The 17,810-nt window shown below is 39.9% G+C and overlaps 1 protein-coding gene across 2 annotated transcripts in view; it reads left to right on the top strand.

Moving 5' to 3' along the window:
- DOCK4 (dedicator of cytokinesis 4) overlaps window positions 1-17,810 on the top strand; it is a 479,395-nt gene that overhangs the window by 333,717 nt on the left and 127,868 nt on the right. For both annotated transcript variants that reach the window (XM_070369554.1, XM_070369552.1), the window contains exons 23-25: window positions 764-956; window positions 11,377-11,504; window positions 14,537-14,671. In XM_070369554.1, the coding sequence (XP_070225655.1) occupies window positions 764-956; window positions 11,377-11,504; window positions 14,537-14,671 (456 nt within the window). The remainder of the gene's footprint in view (window positions 1-763; window positions 957-11,376; window positions 11,505-14,536; window positions 14,672-17,810) is intronic.

Here is a 17,810-nt window from a genome sequence, read left to right as displayed (position 1 = left end):
GTTTTTAAAGTATGCCCTTCAGGGTTTGAAGTTAGCATCTATTTTTTTTTTCTTTAAAAAAATAATGATCAGGTTTCTTCATTTATGTAAACAATATTGTTCTTAATACACACAGTTTTGGATTTTCATTAGATCTTGAAGTAACCCGAGGGATTATTCCAATGATCTTGTCATTTTACAAGTGATGAAGCTGAAACCTAGGGGATTAAAATGACTTGCCCAAGGTCACAGAATTGATTAGAAGTCAAGCTAGTCCTACATATAATCTAGGTCTTCTGATGCTTTCTGATGTCCTATGTTTTTTCTTTAATCATAAATTGAGTGTTTTAGGGAATTAATGTGTTTGGCTTCTTAAAGGTAAATGAGATTTAAATGAGCACTTCAGAAACCTTCTCCAAAAAGAATGAAACATAAATAATTACAATCCAGGTCTTGGCTGAGTATTCCTTCCATTTGATCACGCTGCCTTCTGCTGAATCTGTGGGGGTTTTGTCCATCACTTTGCTAATGTCAGTTGTTTTACAGGATTTCCCAGTTTTTACTATGTTGTACCTTTGCATGTTTTGAAAAATTGCTCTGTTTTGGTATACCTTTTTCCCCTAAATTTTGCCCTTTTAGTCTTTTTAGATTTAGGTAGAAGAAGCATTTGACACTCTATTTCCTACCATTTAAAAATATTTGTCACAGTCTTAAACTCACTGACATTTTTATAGCTGATTTTTCAGGCATATCTGGGAATTGACTTAAATTTCTTCTTTTAAAGGCTGTGTTTCTGAGCTCCTTCCCAGCTGTGTATTCGGAGCTGTTGAAGCTCTTTGACGTCCGGGAGGTGGCCAACTTGGTCCAGGACACCCTGGGCAGTCTGCCGACCATCGTGCATGTGGATGACGCCCTGCAGGCCGTTAAACTGCAGTGCATTGGCAAGACTGTGGAAAGCCAGCTCTATACCAACCCAGGTAAGGTGTCGGGTCTCTCAGATGAAACAGTGTCTCTAGAAAGCCATTACTTACATTTTCTAGTCATAGGTCAGCAGAAGCAATTTAAAAAGGAAACTAAAGACTTCTTTCTCAGAAGCATTGTGTATTTGGATGGGAGAGTAAGTTTATCAAATAGTCAGACACAAAAGTATGGCTCTTAAAACTTTATTTCTGGAAAGAATGAAAATCCTAATAATTAAATTGTTAATTCAGATCACAACAAGTTTTAGTGTAGGGCATGCTTTTTTCCTTGCTGTAGATTTTGTTTTCTTTTAACGTTCAACAAAATTGAAAATTTTTCTTTTCAGAGATGCTTACAGGAACCTGCTATAATCCTTGTTTGTTTATCTCATTTGTCCTTAAAAGTTTTCCATCAATTTGTTCTGAAAGTGGGCGAAAGTTTCAGTGTGTTGTCATTTTTTATATATTTTATCCTAATAGCAAGTGACTACTTGCTAAGTTGATTTTGTCATAATCTTTTTTTGGTTTAGTCGCTAAGTCATGTCTGACTCTTGCAACCCCATGGATGGTAGCCCACCAGGCTCCTCTGTCCATGGAATTTTCTAGGCAAGAATACTGGAGTGGGTTGCCATTTCTTTCTCCAGGGGATCTTCCCAACCCAGGAATCAAACCCAGGTCTCCTGCATTGCAGGCAGATTCTTTACCGACTGAGCTATGAGGGAAGCACATTTTGTTTTCCTCTAGTTTTTTTTTTTTTTTTTAATAATAAAATGCTAGTCTCATTTTAAATTTTATTTTTAAAAGTTTCTATCATTATCACTGAATCAAAAACTTTAAAAAATTATATTTTGAGAAATCTCTTTTCACATGAATACATATATGTGTGTGTTGTATTTTTGAAATAGGACTAAATATAGTTAAGAAACCTTTTTTACATTATTTTATTGTGAAATGCTTTAAACATAGAAACAGACTATACCATAATAAATCTCAACAATGGGAGATATTTACCTTAGATCTTTTAAGAGATTTGTCTTAAATAGAAATAGGCCCTCTTGTATATACTCATTTCCTTCATATATGTTTCCACTATCAGATTCGGTTCTATTTTCTGTGTCTTTATTCTGTAGCTATAAAAACATATCATTCTTTACCTTTTCAAAATTTTTTAATCTTTTAGTCTTTATATAATATTATATTTAATGTCATTGTGTAGAGTGCTTCTTTTTGATTAATATTGCACTTTTTAATTCTTCCATGCTATTAGATATAGCTCTTGTTCTTTTTTACTGTTATATAGTAGTCCAATGAATCTTTGTATATTGTGGTTAATTTATCTTTTCTCCTGTTGATAGACTGTTAGTATGTTTCTGATTTTTTTCTGAGATAACAATGTTTCAATGTGAAAGAGGCTTCAGCCTTCTGATTTCTCCCCATGAAAACACATCTCATCCTGGAAAGAAAGATGCTTCTTGTAGTGGTTTTCAGACTGTACCCCTCAGATCCCTAGGGTTCTGCTGCAATGATTAGGGCTTCCTTGAGGGTGAAGAATAGGCAATATGAAGTAGAAAGGATGACGGTCCCAACTAGACATCCAAATTTGACTAGAATATCAATTCTGTCAATATCAATTACCAAACTAAGAAGAGTTTATTCTCCTAACAGAGGAATTGGTGATTTTTACCATATTTCTCTCTTACTGGCTAGATAATTCTTTGTTAGGTTAAAGTCTGACACAAAAAGAGCAACATAGATAATGAAAACCATTTCTAAATGTAAGGAAATTATTTTTGTTCGTTATTGCCCCTGGGAGATGTGTTCTGTCTGTGGACTCAGTTCCCTGTTGATTACTGATGCTCAGGAGATGGTAGAGAAATCATACTGGGTCTCTGTCGGAGGTGATGAGATTATTTACTGGGGCCAGAATAGAAGGACTGAAGAGACCCAGGGAACGTGGACCCTGAAAGGCCTGTGCTCGTGACCTAGAGGAGAGACTCGGAGCCAGTGCTGGGGATTAGTGATGTGGAAGAGGGGGAGGGGAAGCCTGCTTCACTTATTCTGTGGGACACTCCTCGTGGAAGGTAATTATGGGGAAACATCAGAGAAGGCAATGGCACCCCACTCCAGTACTCTTGCCTGGAAAATCCCATGGATGGAGGAGCCTGGTGGGCTGCAGTCCATGGGGTCACTGAGGGTCGGACACAACTGAGCAACTTCCCTTTCACTTTTCACTTGCATGCATTGGAGAAGGAAATGGCAACCCACTCCAGTGTTCTTGCCTGGAGAATCCCAGGGACGGGGGAGCCTGGTGGGCTGCCGTCTATGGGGTCGCACAGAGTCGGACACACTGAAATGACTTAGCAGTATAAACTTCTGAGAAACAAAGTGACTCCTGATCAATGGATCACATTGAGGCACACGCACAGATGCTAGTAAGAGGCCTGACTTCCATCAGTGCCCCCAGGAAGATGGGATTAGCTTGCTATTTAGTGACTCGCTGAGCTTCCCAGGTGGCACTAGTGGTAAAAAAAAATTACCCAGGAATCATAACAACAACAATAAGGAAAAACCATGAATAGCATCACCAAACTATGGTGAAATCAGATTCATGTTTTAGATAAACTTTGACCTGTTAGTTTCCTGCTGGTACCACAGTGACTACCACAAACTTAGTAGATTAATGTAACTCAAATTTCTTATGTTACATTTCTATAGGGCAGAAGTCCAAAAGGCTTCTCACTGGCCTAAAATCAGGGTGTGGATGGAGCAACATTCCTTTGTGTAGTGTCTGGGGAATAATTTGTTTTCTTGCCTCTGACAGCTTCTAGAGGCTACCTACATTCCTGCCTCCTTCATCTTTAAGGCCAGCAGTCTAGCATCTTCACATCTCTGACTCTGTCTAGCTGCTTTCACTTGTAAGGACCTCTATGTTTACATGGGTCCCACCTAGATAATTCAGGATAATCTCCCCAGCTCAGCATCCTTATTTTAATCATTTCTGAAAAATCTCTTTAACATAATCTATTCACATAACATATTCACAGTTTCTGAGAATTAAGATGTAGATGTCTTTGAGGGGAACAATTTATTCTGCCTACTACATAGGGGTAAAATGAACAGTTTAAAAGCAGTGTGATGGTAGCTCCATATATGAAAGGCAAAAACACTCAGGAGTCTGAATTTTATTTACTTGTTGGAAGTAAAATAAATGGAACATGAAGTCCTACAGTTATATGAGTACACACATCTTGGCCAGATGGAAGTTACAAATGACACTTTGCTGATTAAAATTATAAATCTGAACAGGGGAAAATAAAATAGGGATAAGTACATTACAGGGTATCAACTGGCTATGTATTCAGCTGAAGACAAAGTATTTAATTCTTGATGGCCTTAATGACAGTTCCATTTCTCAGAACACTGAGTATGGCAGAGATAATTGCTACTCTGAGCTGAATTCTGATCAACAAAGATGAACTGGTTAGTGATAGAGAAGTGAGAAGGATCTGAGAAAGTGATTTCATTTTCTGGGGCATTCATTTTAGCCAGAAAGGCATACAGAGTACAGTCAGCCCATGCTTTAAGAAAATAGATTTCAAAATATTTTGGAGAACAAGACTGTAGATGTTACAAGCTCCTTAGGAGAGATAGAAAGTTCTGAAAGTTTTCTTTGTACTAGAATCCTATATTAGGCTTCTCCAGAGAAGTAGACCCAATAGTGTGTGTGTGTGTGTGTGTGTGTGTGTGTGTGTGTAGCTTTATTGTAAGGAATTGTCTTATGTGTTTGTGGAGGCTGAGAAGTCCCAAAATCTGCAGTTAGCAAGCTGGAGATTCAAAGTTGGTGACATAGTTCCAGTCTGAGTTCCAAGGCCTAAAAACCAGGAGAGGTGTTTGTATAAACTGCAGTCTAAATCTGAAGGCAGGAGAAGGTGGATATCTCAGCTGAATGACAGGCAGAGAGAGTAAACTCTTCTTTACTCCACCTTTTCTTGTATTCAGAGCTTCAACGGATTAGGTGAGGCCCACCCATGTTGGGGAGGACAGTCTGCTTTACTTAGCCTACCAAATCACACATAATTCTCATCCAGAAATACACTGTAACACCAAAGATAGCATTTAACCAAATACCACTTAACCAATACCTCCCATGGCACAAATTGACATATAAAATTAACCAGTGCAAACCTCAAAGAGAAAAAAAGTGGAGGAGATATGCAAAGGAAGCAATATGGCTGCAGAATACTTCCAGTTGAGCTTACCTTAGAAATTAACACTCACAGAAGGCAAAGAGGGGCATACAAGGTCAACACCACAGAAGGGAACAACAAAAACGTGGTAGGAAGGTTCAGGCCATCTTGAGTTAAGGGGCAGGGGCAGCCTCAGGGCTGGAGGCATTCTACAGCCAGGCAGAGTCCCGCAAAGTGAGAGTCTAGGGCAGCTGACCAGACCTGAAAGACTTCGCTCAGATTTGAAATTTAAGCAGCTTGTTGGTCCACGTCTGAATCATCCGGGGTCCAGGCAGGCTTATTTAAGGTATAAAAGTTGAGCTGCTCACTTTTGCTTTTCTCCCCACAATTCTATTCTTACTGTTTTTTGAAGGCCAGGAAAAGGTCTCAGTGATGTTGGAGAAGACAGCTTGCCATGAGTAAAGAGCAGATTTGAAGGATGAAGGTTGAGGCAGGGGGAGGCAGAAGCATGGAGAATGGGGACTGAGTGGCAGTTGAAGTTGTGGGAGTGAGAAGGTGGATGTTGAGTCTTCTCAGACCACAGGGCAGGCTCTGGGGGACTGTGGTTTTGCCTCCATTTTCACTGGGCCCCATCGCTTGGTGCTTGACTTGTTCAGCAGAGGTCTGTGGTCATTCCCGAGCTATTTGCTTGCTAAGATAAGGTCATACATGTTTTTACTTTGGGGTAATTGAGCAGTTTCTCAGGCAAACCACAGTGTAGATAATAGAGGTGAGCATAAATGCACGGAGTGTGTAGTGATGAGAAACGTGCTGGTGCTACCTCCTATTCCCACAGACTGAAAAGCCAGGCATCTCAGGGATTTCGTAAGAAAGTACCCAGAAGTCATTTTTTTTCCCTTTTGCCAGAAACTCCCCAGTTCCCTATTAGCTCTTTTGTGGACTTGATGGCCGCAATGAAAAAGTAAAGGAGAAAGGGAGGAAGGTGGACTATAAGACAGTTTTTTAAGGACATCTTTGTTGTTGTTATTTTTAATATTTGGCTGCACTGAGTCTCAGTTGTGGCATGCAAGATCTAGTTCCCTGAGCAGGGATCAAACTTGGGCCTCCTGCACTGAGACCATGGAGTCTTAGCCACTGGACCACCACAGGAGAGTCCCCATAAGACTGTTTTTAAAGTTTATTCTGGGAACGAATGCCTCTACCTGTCCATCCCACCCCCCACTTTAGGCCACAATATTAAAAAAGGATGTGTGATGGTGTATCTATTAATTTGACGACTTGAAGAATAAAATCTCACTACAGTTGATGAGTGCCTGTAGCTTTTCTTTGAACTTTAGGTAAAGCCTAGTTGAGTATTGACTTTTCTTGCACTGTAATTAAATTTCTTTCACATTAGAAAATGCCACTTGCTCACAACTTTTCTATTAACCACAGCTGACACTGTAGCAGACAGGCCTTGTAAAGATGCACGGAGTTGCAGGAACGAAGAATGCTCTTTTTCCCCTCAAAGTACAATGATAATGCCCTGCCCACCTGCCTGGTCCCCTCTCAGTGTTACTTCACTCTGCTTGGAACCGACTTTCTCCTGTTCCTTCCTGAATCAAGTTGACCCATCTTTACCCTTCAGAATTCAGTTGAACTCTCATTTTCTCAAGAAATCTTTTATCTGCCTCACCCATCCCATCATCAGTCTCATTCTTTGGCTTTTTACTTCTTGGATAACCTAACACATCTGTAATAACTGAAGAACTGGTGATTTAGTTGTTTCCAGTCTGTCTCTCCCCTCTCATCCCAGAATAAGAGCCTAAAATAACATGGGTTGTATTTATCCTGAAGACAGTTTTATCTCTAGCTTCCATAACAGTGCCTGCTGCATAATAGACACTTGATAGATGCTTCATGAATGCTATGTACTAGGTCATGACCAGGATCAGGATGGAGCAGGAATTGTTGTTCAGTCGTTCAGTCGTGTCCGACTCTTTGTGACCCCATGGACTGCAGCACACCAGGCCTCCCTGTCCATTACCAACTCCTGGAGCTTATTCAAACTCATATCCATTGAGTCAGTGATGCAATCCAACTGTCTCATCCTCTGTCATCCCCTTCTCATCCTTCCTTCAATCTTTCCCAGCATCAGGATCTTTTCAAATGAGGCAGTTCTTTGCATCAGGTGGCCAAATTATTACAGTTTCAGCTTCAGCATCAGTCCTTCCAATGAATATTCAGGACTGATTTCCTTTAGGATTCACTGGTTTAATCTCCTTGCTGTCCAAGGGACTCTCAAGAGTCTTCTCCAACACCACAGTTCAAAAGTATCAATTCTTCGGTGCTCACACATCCATATGAGTTAAATAAGCAGGGTGACAATATGCAGCCTTGTCATATTCCTTTCAGAATTTTGAACCAGTCAATTGTTCTATGCCAGGTTCTAACTTGCTTCTTGACTTGTATACCCGTTTCTCAGGAGACAGATAAGGTGGTCTGGTACTCCCGTCTCTTTAAGAATTTTCCACAGTTGGTTGTGATCCACACACTCAAAGGCTTTAGCATAGTCATGAAGCAGAAGTAGATGTTTTTCTGGAACTCCCTTGCTTTCTCCATGATCTAGCGTATGCTGGTGTTTGATCTCTGGTTCCTCTGCATTCCTTAGTATTTTGCTTTAAGGGTGGGAGATTGAAACCACTCTATAAGAAACCTGGGCCGCACAGAGATCCCTAGCCCTGGGCTGTTGTCTACCTGTGTGGTACTGACTGTGTGTGCATGGCAGGAAGCCCCTAAATCATCATCAGTCCTGTCCATTTTGAGCGTTTTCTGTCCACAGTGTCTGAAGGGCTTGTTTGCAGGTTCTGTTGCTGTCTGTGACATTAACAGTTCATTTCCTGGTATCTTGGATCACAAAGGCCTAAACCAGCTCTGATTGCAGGGCTTTTTGTCCAGCGGCTCTGCTCCATTCAGAGCTGTGCCACAGCCGGACCCCTCACCCACCTGGGGTACCATCTCCGCATCCTGAGGCTGCCATGGAGCAGCTGCTTGGGAGTCGTGCTGGCGTCCAGCCTATACTGGGACAGTTGGTGGAAAGTGGCTGGTAACCCTGCATGCCCCTACAGGACTCACAGCCCTCACTCACTCGGGGACAGAAGACTACAAAGATGATTAAAACTTTGTTGCTAGAGGAACAAAGATGAGAACTTTCCTTGAAATTAACATCGAGAAGGAAGTTTATCAGCATTTCTTAGCTGCTGTTTCCTCTTCCTAGCCCCACACCTATTGGAATTGCTAATGGGAGCTGGCTTTATTTCTTCAAGTGTGTACAGACAAAATAAAAAGTAAGACACACCATACACACCATACAGTGAGCTTTATCTGAGAATCTGAATCTGAGTATTTGACCCTTTCAAGGACAGAACCTGCATAACAGATTCTACTGTTTAGAAACTTACTGTATGTTCAAGTCTGGGTTTTGTTTTTTCTTTGAGCCTTTCTCTGTTTTCTTTTGAGCCTTCTTGATGACTCCAGGTGTTTTGTTTTAAAGGTAAGAATTAGCATTTTAACCAGTCAGCTCATTTGGCATTTACCCCTCGATTCTATCATGTGCATTGGCTAATATTGCCCTAGTAATGGAGAAGCAGCAAATCTTCAGGCAACTCATATATTTCTTTTTACACGCACCACACACCAATTATTTGTCTGCCTTACATTTTGGCAGTAGAGATTTCCTTAACAGTTGGTTGCAAATTGAATTTTTAGAAATCAAATCCCACTGGCTGCAGGAACATATCAGACAAGCTTTATCTTCCTTTCTAATTAAGCATCACTAGGCAGTGACTCCTGTCATTTAAGCTTTCAGTTTCCTTTTCTTGGTTCTTTTTGTCAAGTAATTGTTTTATAAATAAGTATCGGGCTTCCCTGGTAGCTCAGCTGGTAAAGAATCCACCTGCAATGCAGGAGACCTTGGTTTGATTCCTGGGTTGAGAAGATCCCCAGGAGAAGGAATAGGCTACCCACTCCAGTATTCTTGGGCTTCCATGGTGACTCAGCTGGTAAAGAATCCACCTGCAATGCAGGAGACCCCGGTTCCATTCCTGGATTGGGAAGATCAGCTGGAGAAGGGAAGGGCTACCCACTCCAGTATTTCGGCTTGGAGTACAGTCCATGGGATCGCAAAGAGTCTGACAGAACAGAGTGACTTTCACTTTCAGTTTCAATGAAGTTCCCTGGTAAGGCTTCCTGTTGCAAGGAAGCCTGCAATGAGTTCTACTGAATTTTAACACTTTGTGTTCATTTTCTGAAAGTGAAGCATGACTGTGACTTATGTGGTTTGTTTTGATGGTAAACCTCAGGCCACACCTCACTGTGTTGGTAGCCCGGTGGCAGGCATTAAAAGAAATATAACTGCCAACCTCACTACTGAAAGAAATCAAGAAGACAACAAGAGAAGTCAGGCAAACACCAATAAAGGCGCTTTCTGAATTGTGAATACTTAAAATTTTTATTAGGATACAGGATCATACATTTTTTCCCTATGGATATACCTTATTATACTGGCTAGGAATCCAGTGCAGTGTTGAATTGGTGAAATTGGCCTTCTTTGCTTTATTTTTGATCTTAAAGACAAAGCATTCAATCTTTTACTATTATGTTAGCTAACAGTAGGTATTTCATCAAGGCCCTTTATCAATTTGAGAAAACTATCTATTATTCTTTAATTATCACCTTTTATCATTAATGGATGCTGAATTTTTCACGTTTCATACATCTGCTAATATAGTGAATCACATTGATTGATTGACTTTCAAATGTTAAAACGATCATTCATTCCCAGGATAAACCTATTTAATTACTGTATGTGTGTTATGCTAAAATTTTATAAGAATTTTTGCATCTATGTTGATGAGAGATAGCAAATCTGTAGTTTTGTCTTAAAATGTCTTTGACTGATTTTGGCATAGATAATACTGGCCTCATAAAATGAGTTAATTGTATTCCCTGTTCTATTTTCTGGGAGGATTTATGTAGACTTGATATGCTTTCTTCTACGTATTGCCTCATAGAACTCATAGAAGCCACCTGGGTCTGGAATTTTCCTTGTATGCTCCTAATAGCAAGTTGAGTTTCTTTAATAGGTATAGAGTTATTTAGCTTATCCATTTTCCCTTGAATGAGTGAGGTGGGATTATAGCTTATACAAGCTGTCTATAAGACACATGGACTTTTATAAACCAAAATTAATTCATTTGAATTGTTTCACAGATGACATCTTTTAGAAAACCAAGCAAGGTAGGCTAGGGTATTTGCAAGTGGGCACATCCTATAAATAAAATTCCCATTATGGGCCCAAGATAGGCAATAATTTTGTGTTCATGACATCACATTGAAAAATAAACCTTCAGGACAATAGGCATATTCACTGTTATGTTTTCAAAATATTGGGATATATACTGCATATAAGTCAATTTTTAGATTACTTATCACCTTACTATTTCAAATACTTATGACAAATTAGAGATCAAAAATATGAAAAAATATTCAAGAAAAGTAGAAGATAGTTTAAGATATTCATGACATGAATGTAGTCAAAGTTCCAGACAGAGAGAAGAACTAGCAGTAGCAGGAAGGAAATAATACTAGAAATAATTCAAGGCAAGTTCCCAGAACTAAAGGGCATGAGTTTATAGATTTTAAGAGCCACGACAAAGTATATGATCATAAAGTTTTGAATTTCAAGGAATTCCTGAAAACTTTCAGAAAGAAAAACAAAAATAAAACAAAAATCTGATCATGGAGAAAGGGTTGGAAATCAGAATAGCAGGAAATGAAAAGTGTTAATTTAGCCAGAAATTGTGATATAACTCTCTTAAGAGGCTGAAGAGAAGAAAAAGAGAAACAAAACAAAACACTAAAAACTAAAAAACAAAACAAAAAACTAAATTCTCATCTACCATAACAGAAGTGAGTCGATGATCCATCTCAATGAAAAGTCTGGAGATAGCAAGAAAAGCATGCTATTTAGGTATTTGGTAGTAAAAACAAACAAACAAACAAAAAAAACCTGTTTCAATAAAAGAGTGAAAGGCCAGTAGTCATGGGTTGGAGAAGCGACTACTGTTTTTCAGTATTAACTTTGTAGAATGAGTACTTTTCTAACTATATGTGTTAATAATTTAGCAATTAAAATTAAAGAGTAGATAAGGATTTGCACGAGGTTTGCGTGGGCCTGTTAAATGTGACACTAATACTTCTCCTCCCTCCAGATTCCCGGTACATTCTCTTACCTGTCGTGTTACATCACCTCCACATGCACTTGCAAGAGCAGAAGGACCTGATCATGTGTGCACGGATCCTTAGCAACGTATTTTGTCTCATCAAGAAAAATAGCTCAGTAAGTAAACACAGGTCATAGGATATAGTGCCCATCAGATGGCTTCTGGAAAGAAAATGTTAAGTCTTCTGAGAAAGCACACCAAAGAATCATCCTTTGAGACTCTCGCTTTCATGTCCATCTATGTTGGACTTTTTACTTTTCTTCTAAAGGAATTTTTTTTTAACCTTGTTGGATGGCTGTAGCCCCAAATAACCTGCGTGTCTTAAACTTGTATTTCAAGAAAGAACTGAATACCCAATGACAAAAATTAGAAATCTCACAGCCTCCCACATGTGTCTTTAATCTTGATAAATCCTCTGTGGCAAGAATAAATTATTGCTTGCAAAGACAGTCTGTTTGGGCCCATTCAGTGAAAGACTGGATGATGATGGTCAGAGCTTGGCCACAGGCCTTGGGCCAAGCCCTGTGCAGATAGTGAAAGCTAAAGAGAGGCCCAGGGGCCTGGTGGTATCTTGCACCACAACCATTACTAATCACTCCATTGTCATGGCTCTAGGAATTCCTGTCAATGTTCCTGACTCTTGAGGAATTGCAGTTTGTATTAGACGATGCAGTGTCAACAGAGAAAAATTGCATGCTTGCTTATAAATGGGGGTAACCTCCTGCATGCTCATGGTTCAGAGGTCTGGTGTGAAGTCCATGTGCGAAGGATGTCCTAGTTTAGTTCCATCAGTTTGCACCTGTTTACTATGCAGCCTCATCTGTAACAACGTTTACAAAGCAGGATTGGCAGTGAATGTTGGGATCCCTGTTTCTCTGCCTCCCATTTACTAGCATGCTATCGTTTCCCCATTTTCCTTCCCTTGGAGTTATGATCACCTTCTGAAGAGCTCTGCAGTCAGCTGGCATGTGCTCCCAGTAGAAGTCTTGGACATAGGACTCCAGTACTGTGGGAACAGTTGTTGTTGTTTAGTTGCTAAATCATGTCTTTGTGACCCCATGGACTGCAGCACACCAGGCTCCTCTGTCCTTCACCATCAACCGGAGTTTGCTCAGACTCATGTCTATTGAGTCAGTGATGCTTATCTAACAGTCTCATCCTCTGTCACCCCCTTCTCCTCCTGCCTTCGATCTTTCCCAGCATCAGGGTCTTTTCCAGTGAGTCAGCTCTTTGCATCAGGTGGCCAAAGTATTGGAGCTTCAGCTTCAACTTCAGTCCTTCCAATGAGTATTCAGGGTTGATTTCCTTTAGGTTGACTAGTTTGATCTCCTTGCTGTCCAAAGGACTCTCAAGAGTCTTCTTCAGCACCACATTTCAAAAGCATCGGTTCTTTGGTGGGAACAGAGTTGGCCCTTGAGAGAAAAAGGCCAGAAACTCTGTGTCTGAAAGTATGGTGTGAGATACCTGCATAGGAGGGACCATTGGTTTTTACACACCCAGTTCATTAAAGTACAGCTATACTGTGCCTAGTGAGAATGCTTTTGCTAACTCTCATTGCTGAGAGTGAGAAGTAAGTTTAAAAGGTTACTGCAGAAAACCAAAAACGTCAGGTGTTAGTAGAGATGATTTTTTTTCCCGTCCTATTTCATTGTTGAAGTTTTGGTCAATTTTTGCACTTATCTGATAAGGAAGTCAGAGCAGAAACTCTGTTCTGGGGGGAAATCTTTAGTAGTTTTCTTTCCAGTGTAAGAAAGTTGATCATAAAATCCCAGCCAAAAGGGTCCTTCAAACTCATATTTTCTAAAAGTTTTCTTTGCAAAAGTAATCTTCTTGCTACACAAGGCATTTGTCATCATGGTCCTTTGTCTGGTGCAGGTGTAATAAGAACTCAAATCCAGTACCTTTAGTCAGTGCAGAAAATTTTGCTCTCTCTCAAGTTCTGGGGCTTAGATAGTATTCATTTTGCTTTGGGAGAGCAGTCCCACCACAGCCCCTGACATTAAGTCCAGTCTGTAACTAGCATCATTCATTTAGACTGAATGCTGTTTGCTAATCTTTACATTCATGGGAAATAGATGTGGAAACAGTGTCAGACTTTATTTTTGGGGGCTCTCAAATCACTGCAGATGGTGATTGCAGCCATGAAATTAAAAGACACTTAATCCTTGAAAGGAAAGTTATGACCAACCTAGATAGCATATTCAAAAGCAGAGACATTACTTTGCCAACAAAGGTCCATCTAGTCAAGGCTATGGTTTTTCCAGTGGTCATGTATGGATGTGAGAGTTGGACTGTGAAGAAAGCTGAGCACCGAAGAATTGATGCTTTTGAACTGTGGTGTTGGAGAAGACTCTTGAGAGTCCCTTGGACTGCAAGGAGATCCAACCAGTCCATTCTAAAGATCAGTCCTGGGTGTTCTTTGGAAGGAATGATGCTAAAGCTGAAACTCCAGTACTTTGGCCACCTCATGCGAACAGTTGACTTATTGGAAAAGACTGATGCTGGGAGGGATTGGGGGCAGGAGGAGAAGGGGACAACAGAGGATGAGATGGCTGGATGGCATCACCGACCTGATGGACGTGAGTTTGAGTGAACTCCGGGAGTTGGTGATGGACAGGGAGGCCTGGCGTGCTGCAATTAATGGGGTTGCAGAGTCGGACACGACTGAGCGACTGAACTGAACTGAAAAATCACTTTATAGGAATAGTCATTTACACTTAGGAGTTTTGGAAAATGACCCATGCAGCTCCGGTGATGAGAAGAGTAAATGTAAACACAATCTGAAATCAAAAGATTACAAACTCTTAAAACCAAAAGGGATGTTTAGTGAACTGTCAGGCCCAGAGAGGCAAACTTAACTCACAGAGAGACACACACCATGTTAGTGGCATAGCTGATGTTCTGAATTAGTTTGGGGTATGTTCCAGACCATCACCCCATCTTTTTACTTGCATCCCAGGTTCCCACTGCACTGCGAAGTCACATACTCTTGGGTAAAGTGTTAACATCTCCGTGCATTTTGTTTTCTATGAAAGGTCATTCACTTAGATAAATTAGGAGAGGTCCAGGACTGACGAGCTCCAGTCCTTTGTTAGGACTCTTATTTTAGGCCACAATTTCCTGAGCATATTATTTCTTTTTCCTTTAGGAAAAATCTGTGCTGGAGGAAATAGATGTGATAGTGGCCAGCCTGCTGGACATCCTGCTGAGAACCATCTTGGAGATCACCAGTCGTCCGCAGCCATCTGGCTCCACCATGAGGCTTCAGTTCCAGGATGTCACGGTGAGGCCATGGCGCAAAACTGCAGAGTTGTGCTTGTTAAAACCTCAGTTGCTTTGAGGGTGGGTTGCTGTAAGAATCTGGGGAATCTGAACTTGGGAGATGATCTGTGTTCATTTCAAATGTATGTAAGTTTACCTTCGTTTTACCAGGGGATGGGAATAAGATGCATATTTGTTAAAAGATCTTGGATTAAGATATTTCTAATTGCAGAAAGCCCAAATTGGCCCAGTTTCCCCCCCCCCCCATTTTGCCAAATTCATGTTAATCTGTGGCTCTATATCCTCAGTCTCATTGATAACTATCCATTCTCTTTTCATTCATCAAATTGCTTGAGAAAGTTAGAACATTAAAACAGGCCAATAGCAGTCAAGGGTCCTAAGTTTTGATTGTGAATTTTTCTGTATGGCTAGTAAGGATCTTTGGAGAAGGCAATGGCACCCCATTCCAGTACTCCTGCCTGGAAAATCACATGGACGGAGGAGCCTGGTAGGCTGCAGTCCATGGGGTTGCTAAGAGTCGGACACGACTAAGCGACTTCACTTTCACTTTTCACTTTCATGCATTGGAGAAGGAAATGGCAACCCACTCCAGTGTTCTTGCCTGGAGAACCCCAGGGATGGGTGGGCTGCCGTCTCTGGAGTTGCACAGAGTCGGACATGACTGAAGGGACGCAGCAGCAGCAGCAGTAAGGATCTTAATTTGGTGGCAGGTTGGTGGGGGAGGTCAGTTTCCTCAGCTATAAATTGTGGAAGTTTGACTTGGTGATTTTGAGATATCTTCAAGCTCCACTATTTTATGAATTTAATGTAGCATGAGTTATAAATATTAAGCCATAATTTATGTGATAGTTTATTTGTATATATATTTATATGTGTGTGTGTAGAGAGAGAGAGATATAGATGGATGGATGGGTACATAAATTTTCACATTTGAAACTCACATTCAGTTGACCAGTGTGGGCTTTTTTCTTTTTTAAGGTCTGATTCAGAACATTCTTCTAAATACCACTTGCAGAAATGGCAGTAGATGTTATAGTTTTCATGGTTATTAACCAAAATGTCAGCCTTTTGCTATTATTTTTACAAATTGTGCACTATAGAACCACTATCATAAGAATGTTTGCCTAGCTCCTGATGAAGATACTATTTTTTTCTTTTACTTAAAGAAATAGAGGATTTCCCAGGTGTCTCAGTAGTAAAAATCCCACCTGCCAATCCAGGAGGTGCAGGTTCGATTCCTGGGTCAGGAAGATCCCCTGGAGGAGGAAACGGCAACCCATTGCAGTATTCTTGTCTGGGAAGTCCCATGGACAGAGTGGGGTACAGACCATGGTGTCGCAAAAGAGTTGGGCAGGACTTAGGGACTAAACAACAAACAACAACAAAAAAGAAAGCCCACGCTGGCTGTCCTGCCAGGGTTGAATGCCTTAAGGATGGCCATTTTGTATTGCATCTTATTTTCTCTGCTTTCAGAGCTGAGATTTACCTGGTTCTTCCTGCCAAGCTCTGGGTTTGGGAAGTAAAGTTACTCAACTTCTTTTAACAAACAAAGGTTAAAGATTATATGAAAAAACTTCCTAATATATGTAATAGTTGTACTGCCTTATTAAAGAAAAGAAGAACAAGCTATTAATTTCATGTGTAAAATGCCACCTACCTCATAGGGTTAGCTTTGTGTATTTGGCAACTCTTTTGTCTATAGTAAATGCTCAAAACATGTTTTTTCTTAAAACCACTGGAGATCATTATGGGTTTGAAAGTTTGCGGGAGTTTGTTTTGAATTTTTTTGTTCTGTCTTCTCATGTTTTTCTGAAATTTTTATTTTGTGATAATTTGAGTCACATGCAGTTGTGAAAAATAATACAGATATTCCATGTTCCTTTTATCCAGTTTCCCTAATGGTAACGTCTTTCAGAACTATAGCACAGTATCACAACTAGGATATCGACAGTAATGCAGTCAAGATGCAGAATATTCCACCACCCCAAGAATCCCCTATCTTGCCCTTTTATAGCCAAACTCAATTCTCTCCCATCTTCACCTCCTTCTTAAGCCTGTCAACCGCAAAATTTGTTCTCCTTTTCTTGTTATTTTGTCATTTTAAGAATGCTGTACTTGAGTCACTTTGCTGTACAACAGAGAATTGGTACAACATTGTAAATTGACTATGATTTTTAAAAAATTTTTAAAAAGAATGTTATACAAGTAGAACCATACAGTACATAACTTTTGTGATTGGCTTTTTTCTTTTAACTCAGCTTAATCCTCTAGAAATTCATCCAGGTCAATGTGTATGTGTATATATACATATATATAAAATATATATATCTGTTCCTTTTTCTTAGTAGTTTTCATGGTGTGGATGTGCTATAGATATGCTATACCGAAAGCCATCTTGGTTGTTTCCAGAATTTGGCTGTTACTAACAAAGCTACTATAGACATTTGCATGCAAGTTTTTATATAAGCATATTTCTTCATTTCTCTAGGATAAATACTCCCAGGAGTATGGTTGCTGGATTGTATGGTAGTAGCCTATTTTGGTTTTTAATAAATGGCCTTACCTATTTCCATAATGGGTGTATAACTTTACATTCTCATATATGCAGTGTATAATGAATGACCCAATTTCTCAGAACCTCATAAGCATTTAGTGTTGTCACTTTGGGGAATGGGGAAGGATGGGGACACTCTGATAGGCGGGTAGTGGTATCTTATCATGGTTTTGACTTGCATTTCCCTAATGATTAATGAGGCCAAACATCTTTTCACATACTTTTTTGCCATCTATATATTGCTTTCAGTGGAATGTCTTTTTATGTCTTTTCTCCTTTTTCTAATTGGATTGCTGTCCTTGGTTGAATATGTCATTTACAAATATTTTATCCCACTCTGTAGCTTGTTTTTTCATCGTTTTAACAGGGTCTTTTTGTTGTAGAGCAAAAGTTTTTAATTTTGATGAAGTCCAGTTTATCAGTTTTTCCTTTGATGGATCATGCTTTTGATGTCAAGTTTAAGAACTCTTTTTGTCTAGCCCTATATTCTGAAGGTTATCTCCTAGGTTTTTTTCTCTTTTGCTAAAAGTATTATAGTTTTATATGTCACATTAAACTCTGTGAACCATTTTGAGTTGATTTTTAT

Source organism: Bos mutus, chromosome 4 (assembly GCF_027580195.1).
Source record: "Bos mutus isolate GX-2022 chromosome 4, NWIPB_WYAK_1.1, whole genome shotgun sequence".
Lineage (NCBI taxonomy): Eukaryota > Metazoa > Chordata > Mammalia > Artiodactyla > Bovidae > Bos > Bos mutus.
The sequence above is the reverse complement of the archived record's forward strand: the minus strand, read 5'-3'. Positions and strand labels throughout refer to the sequence as shown.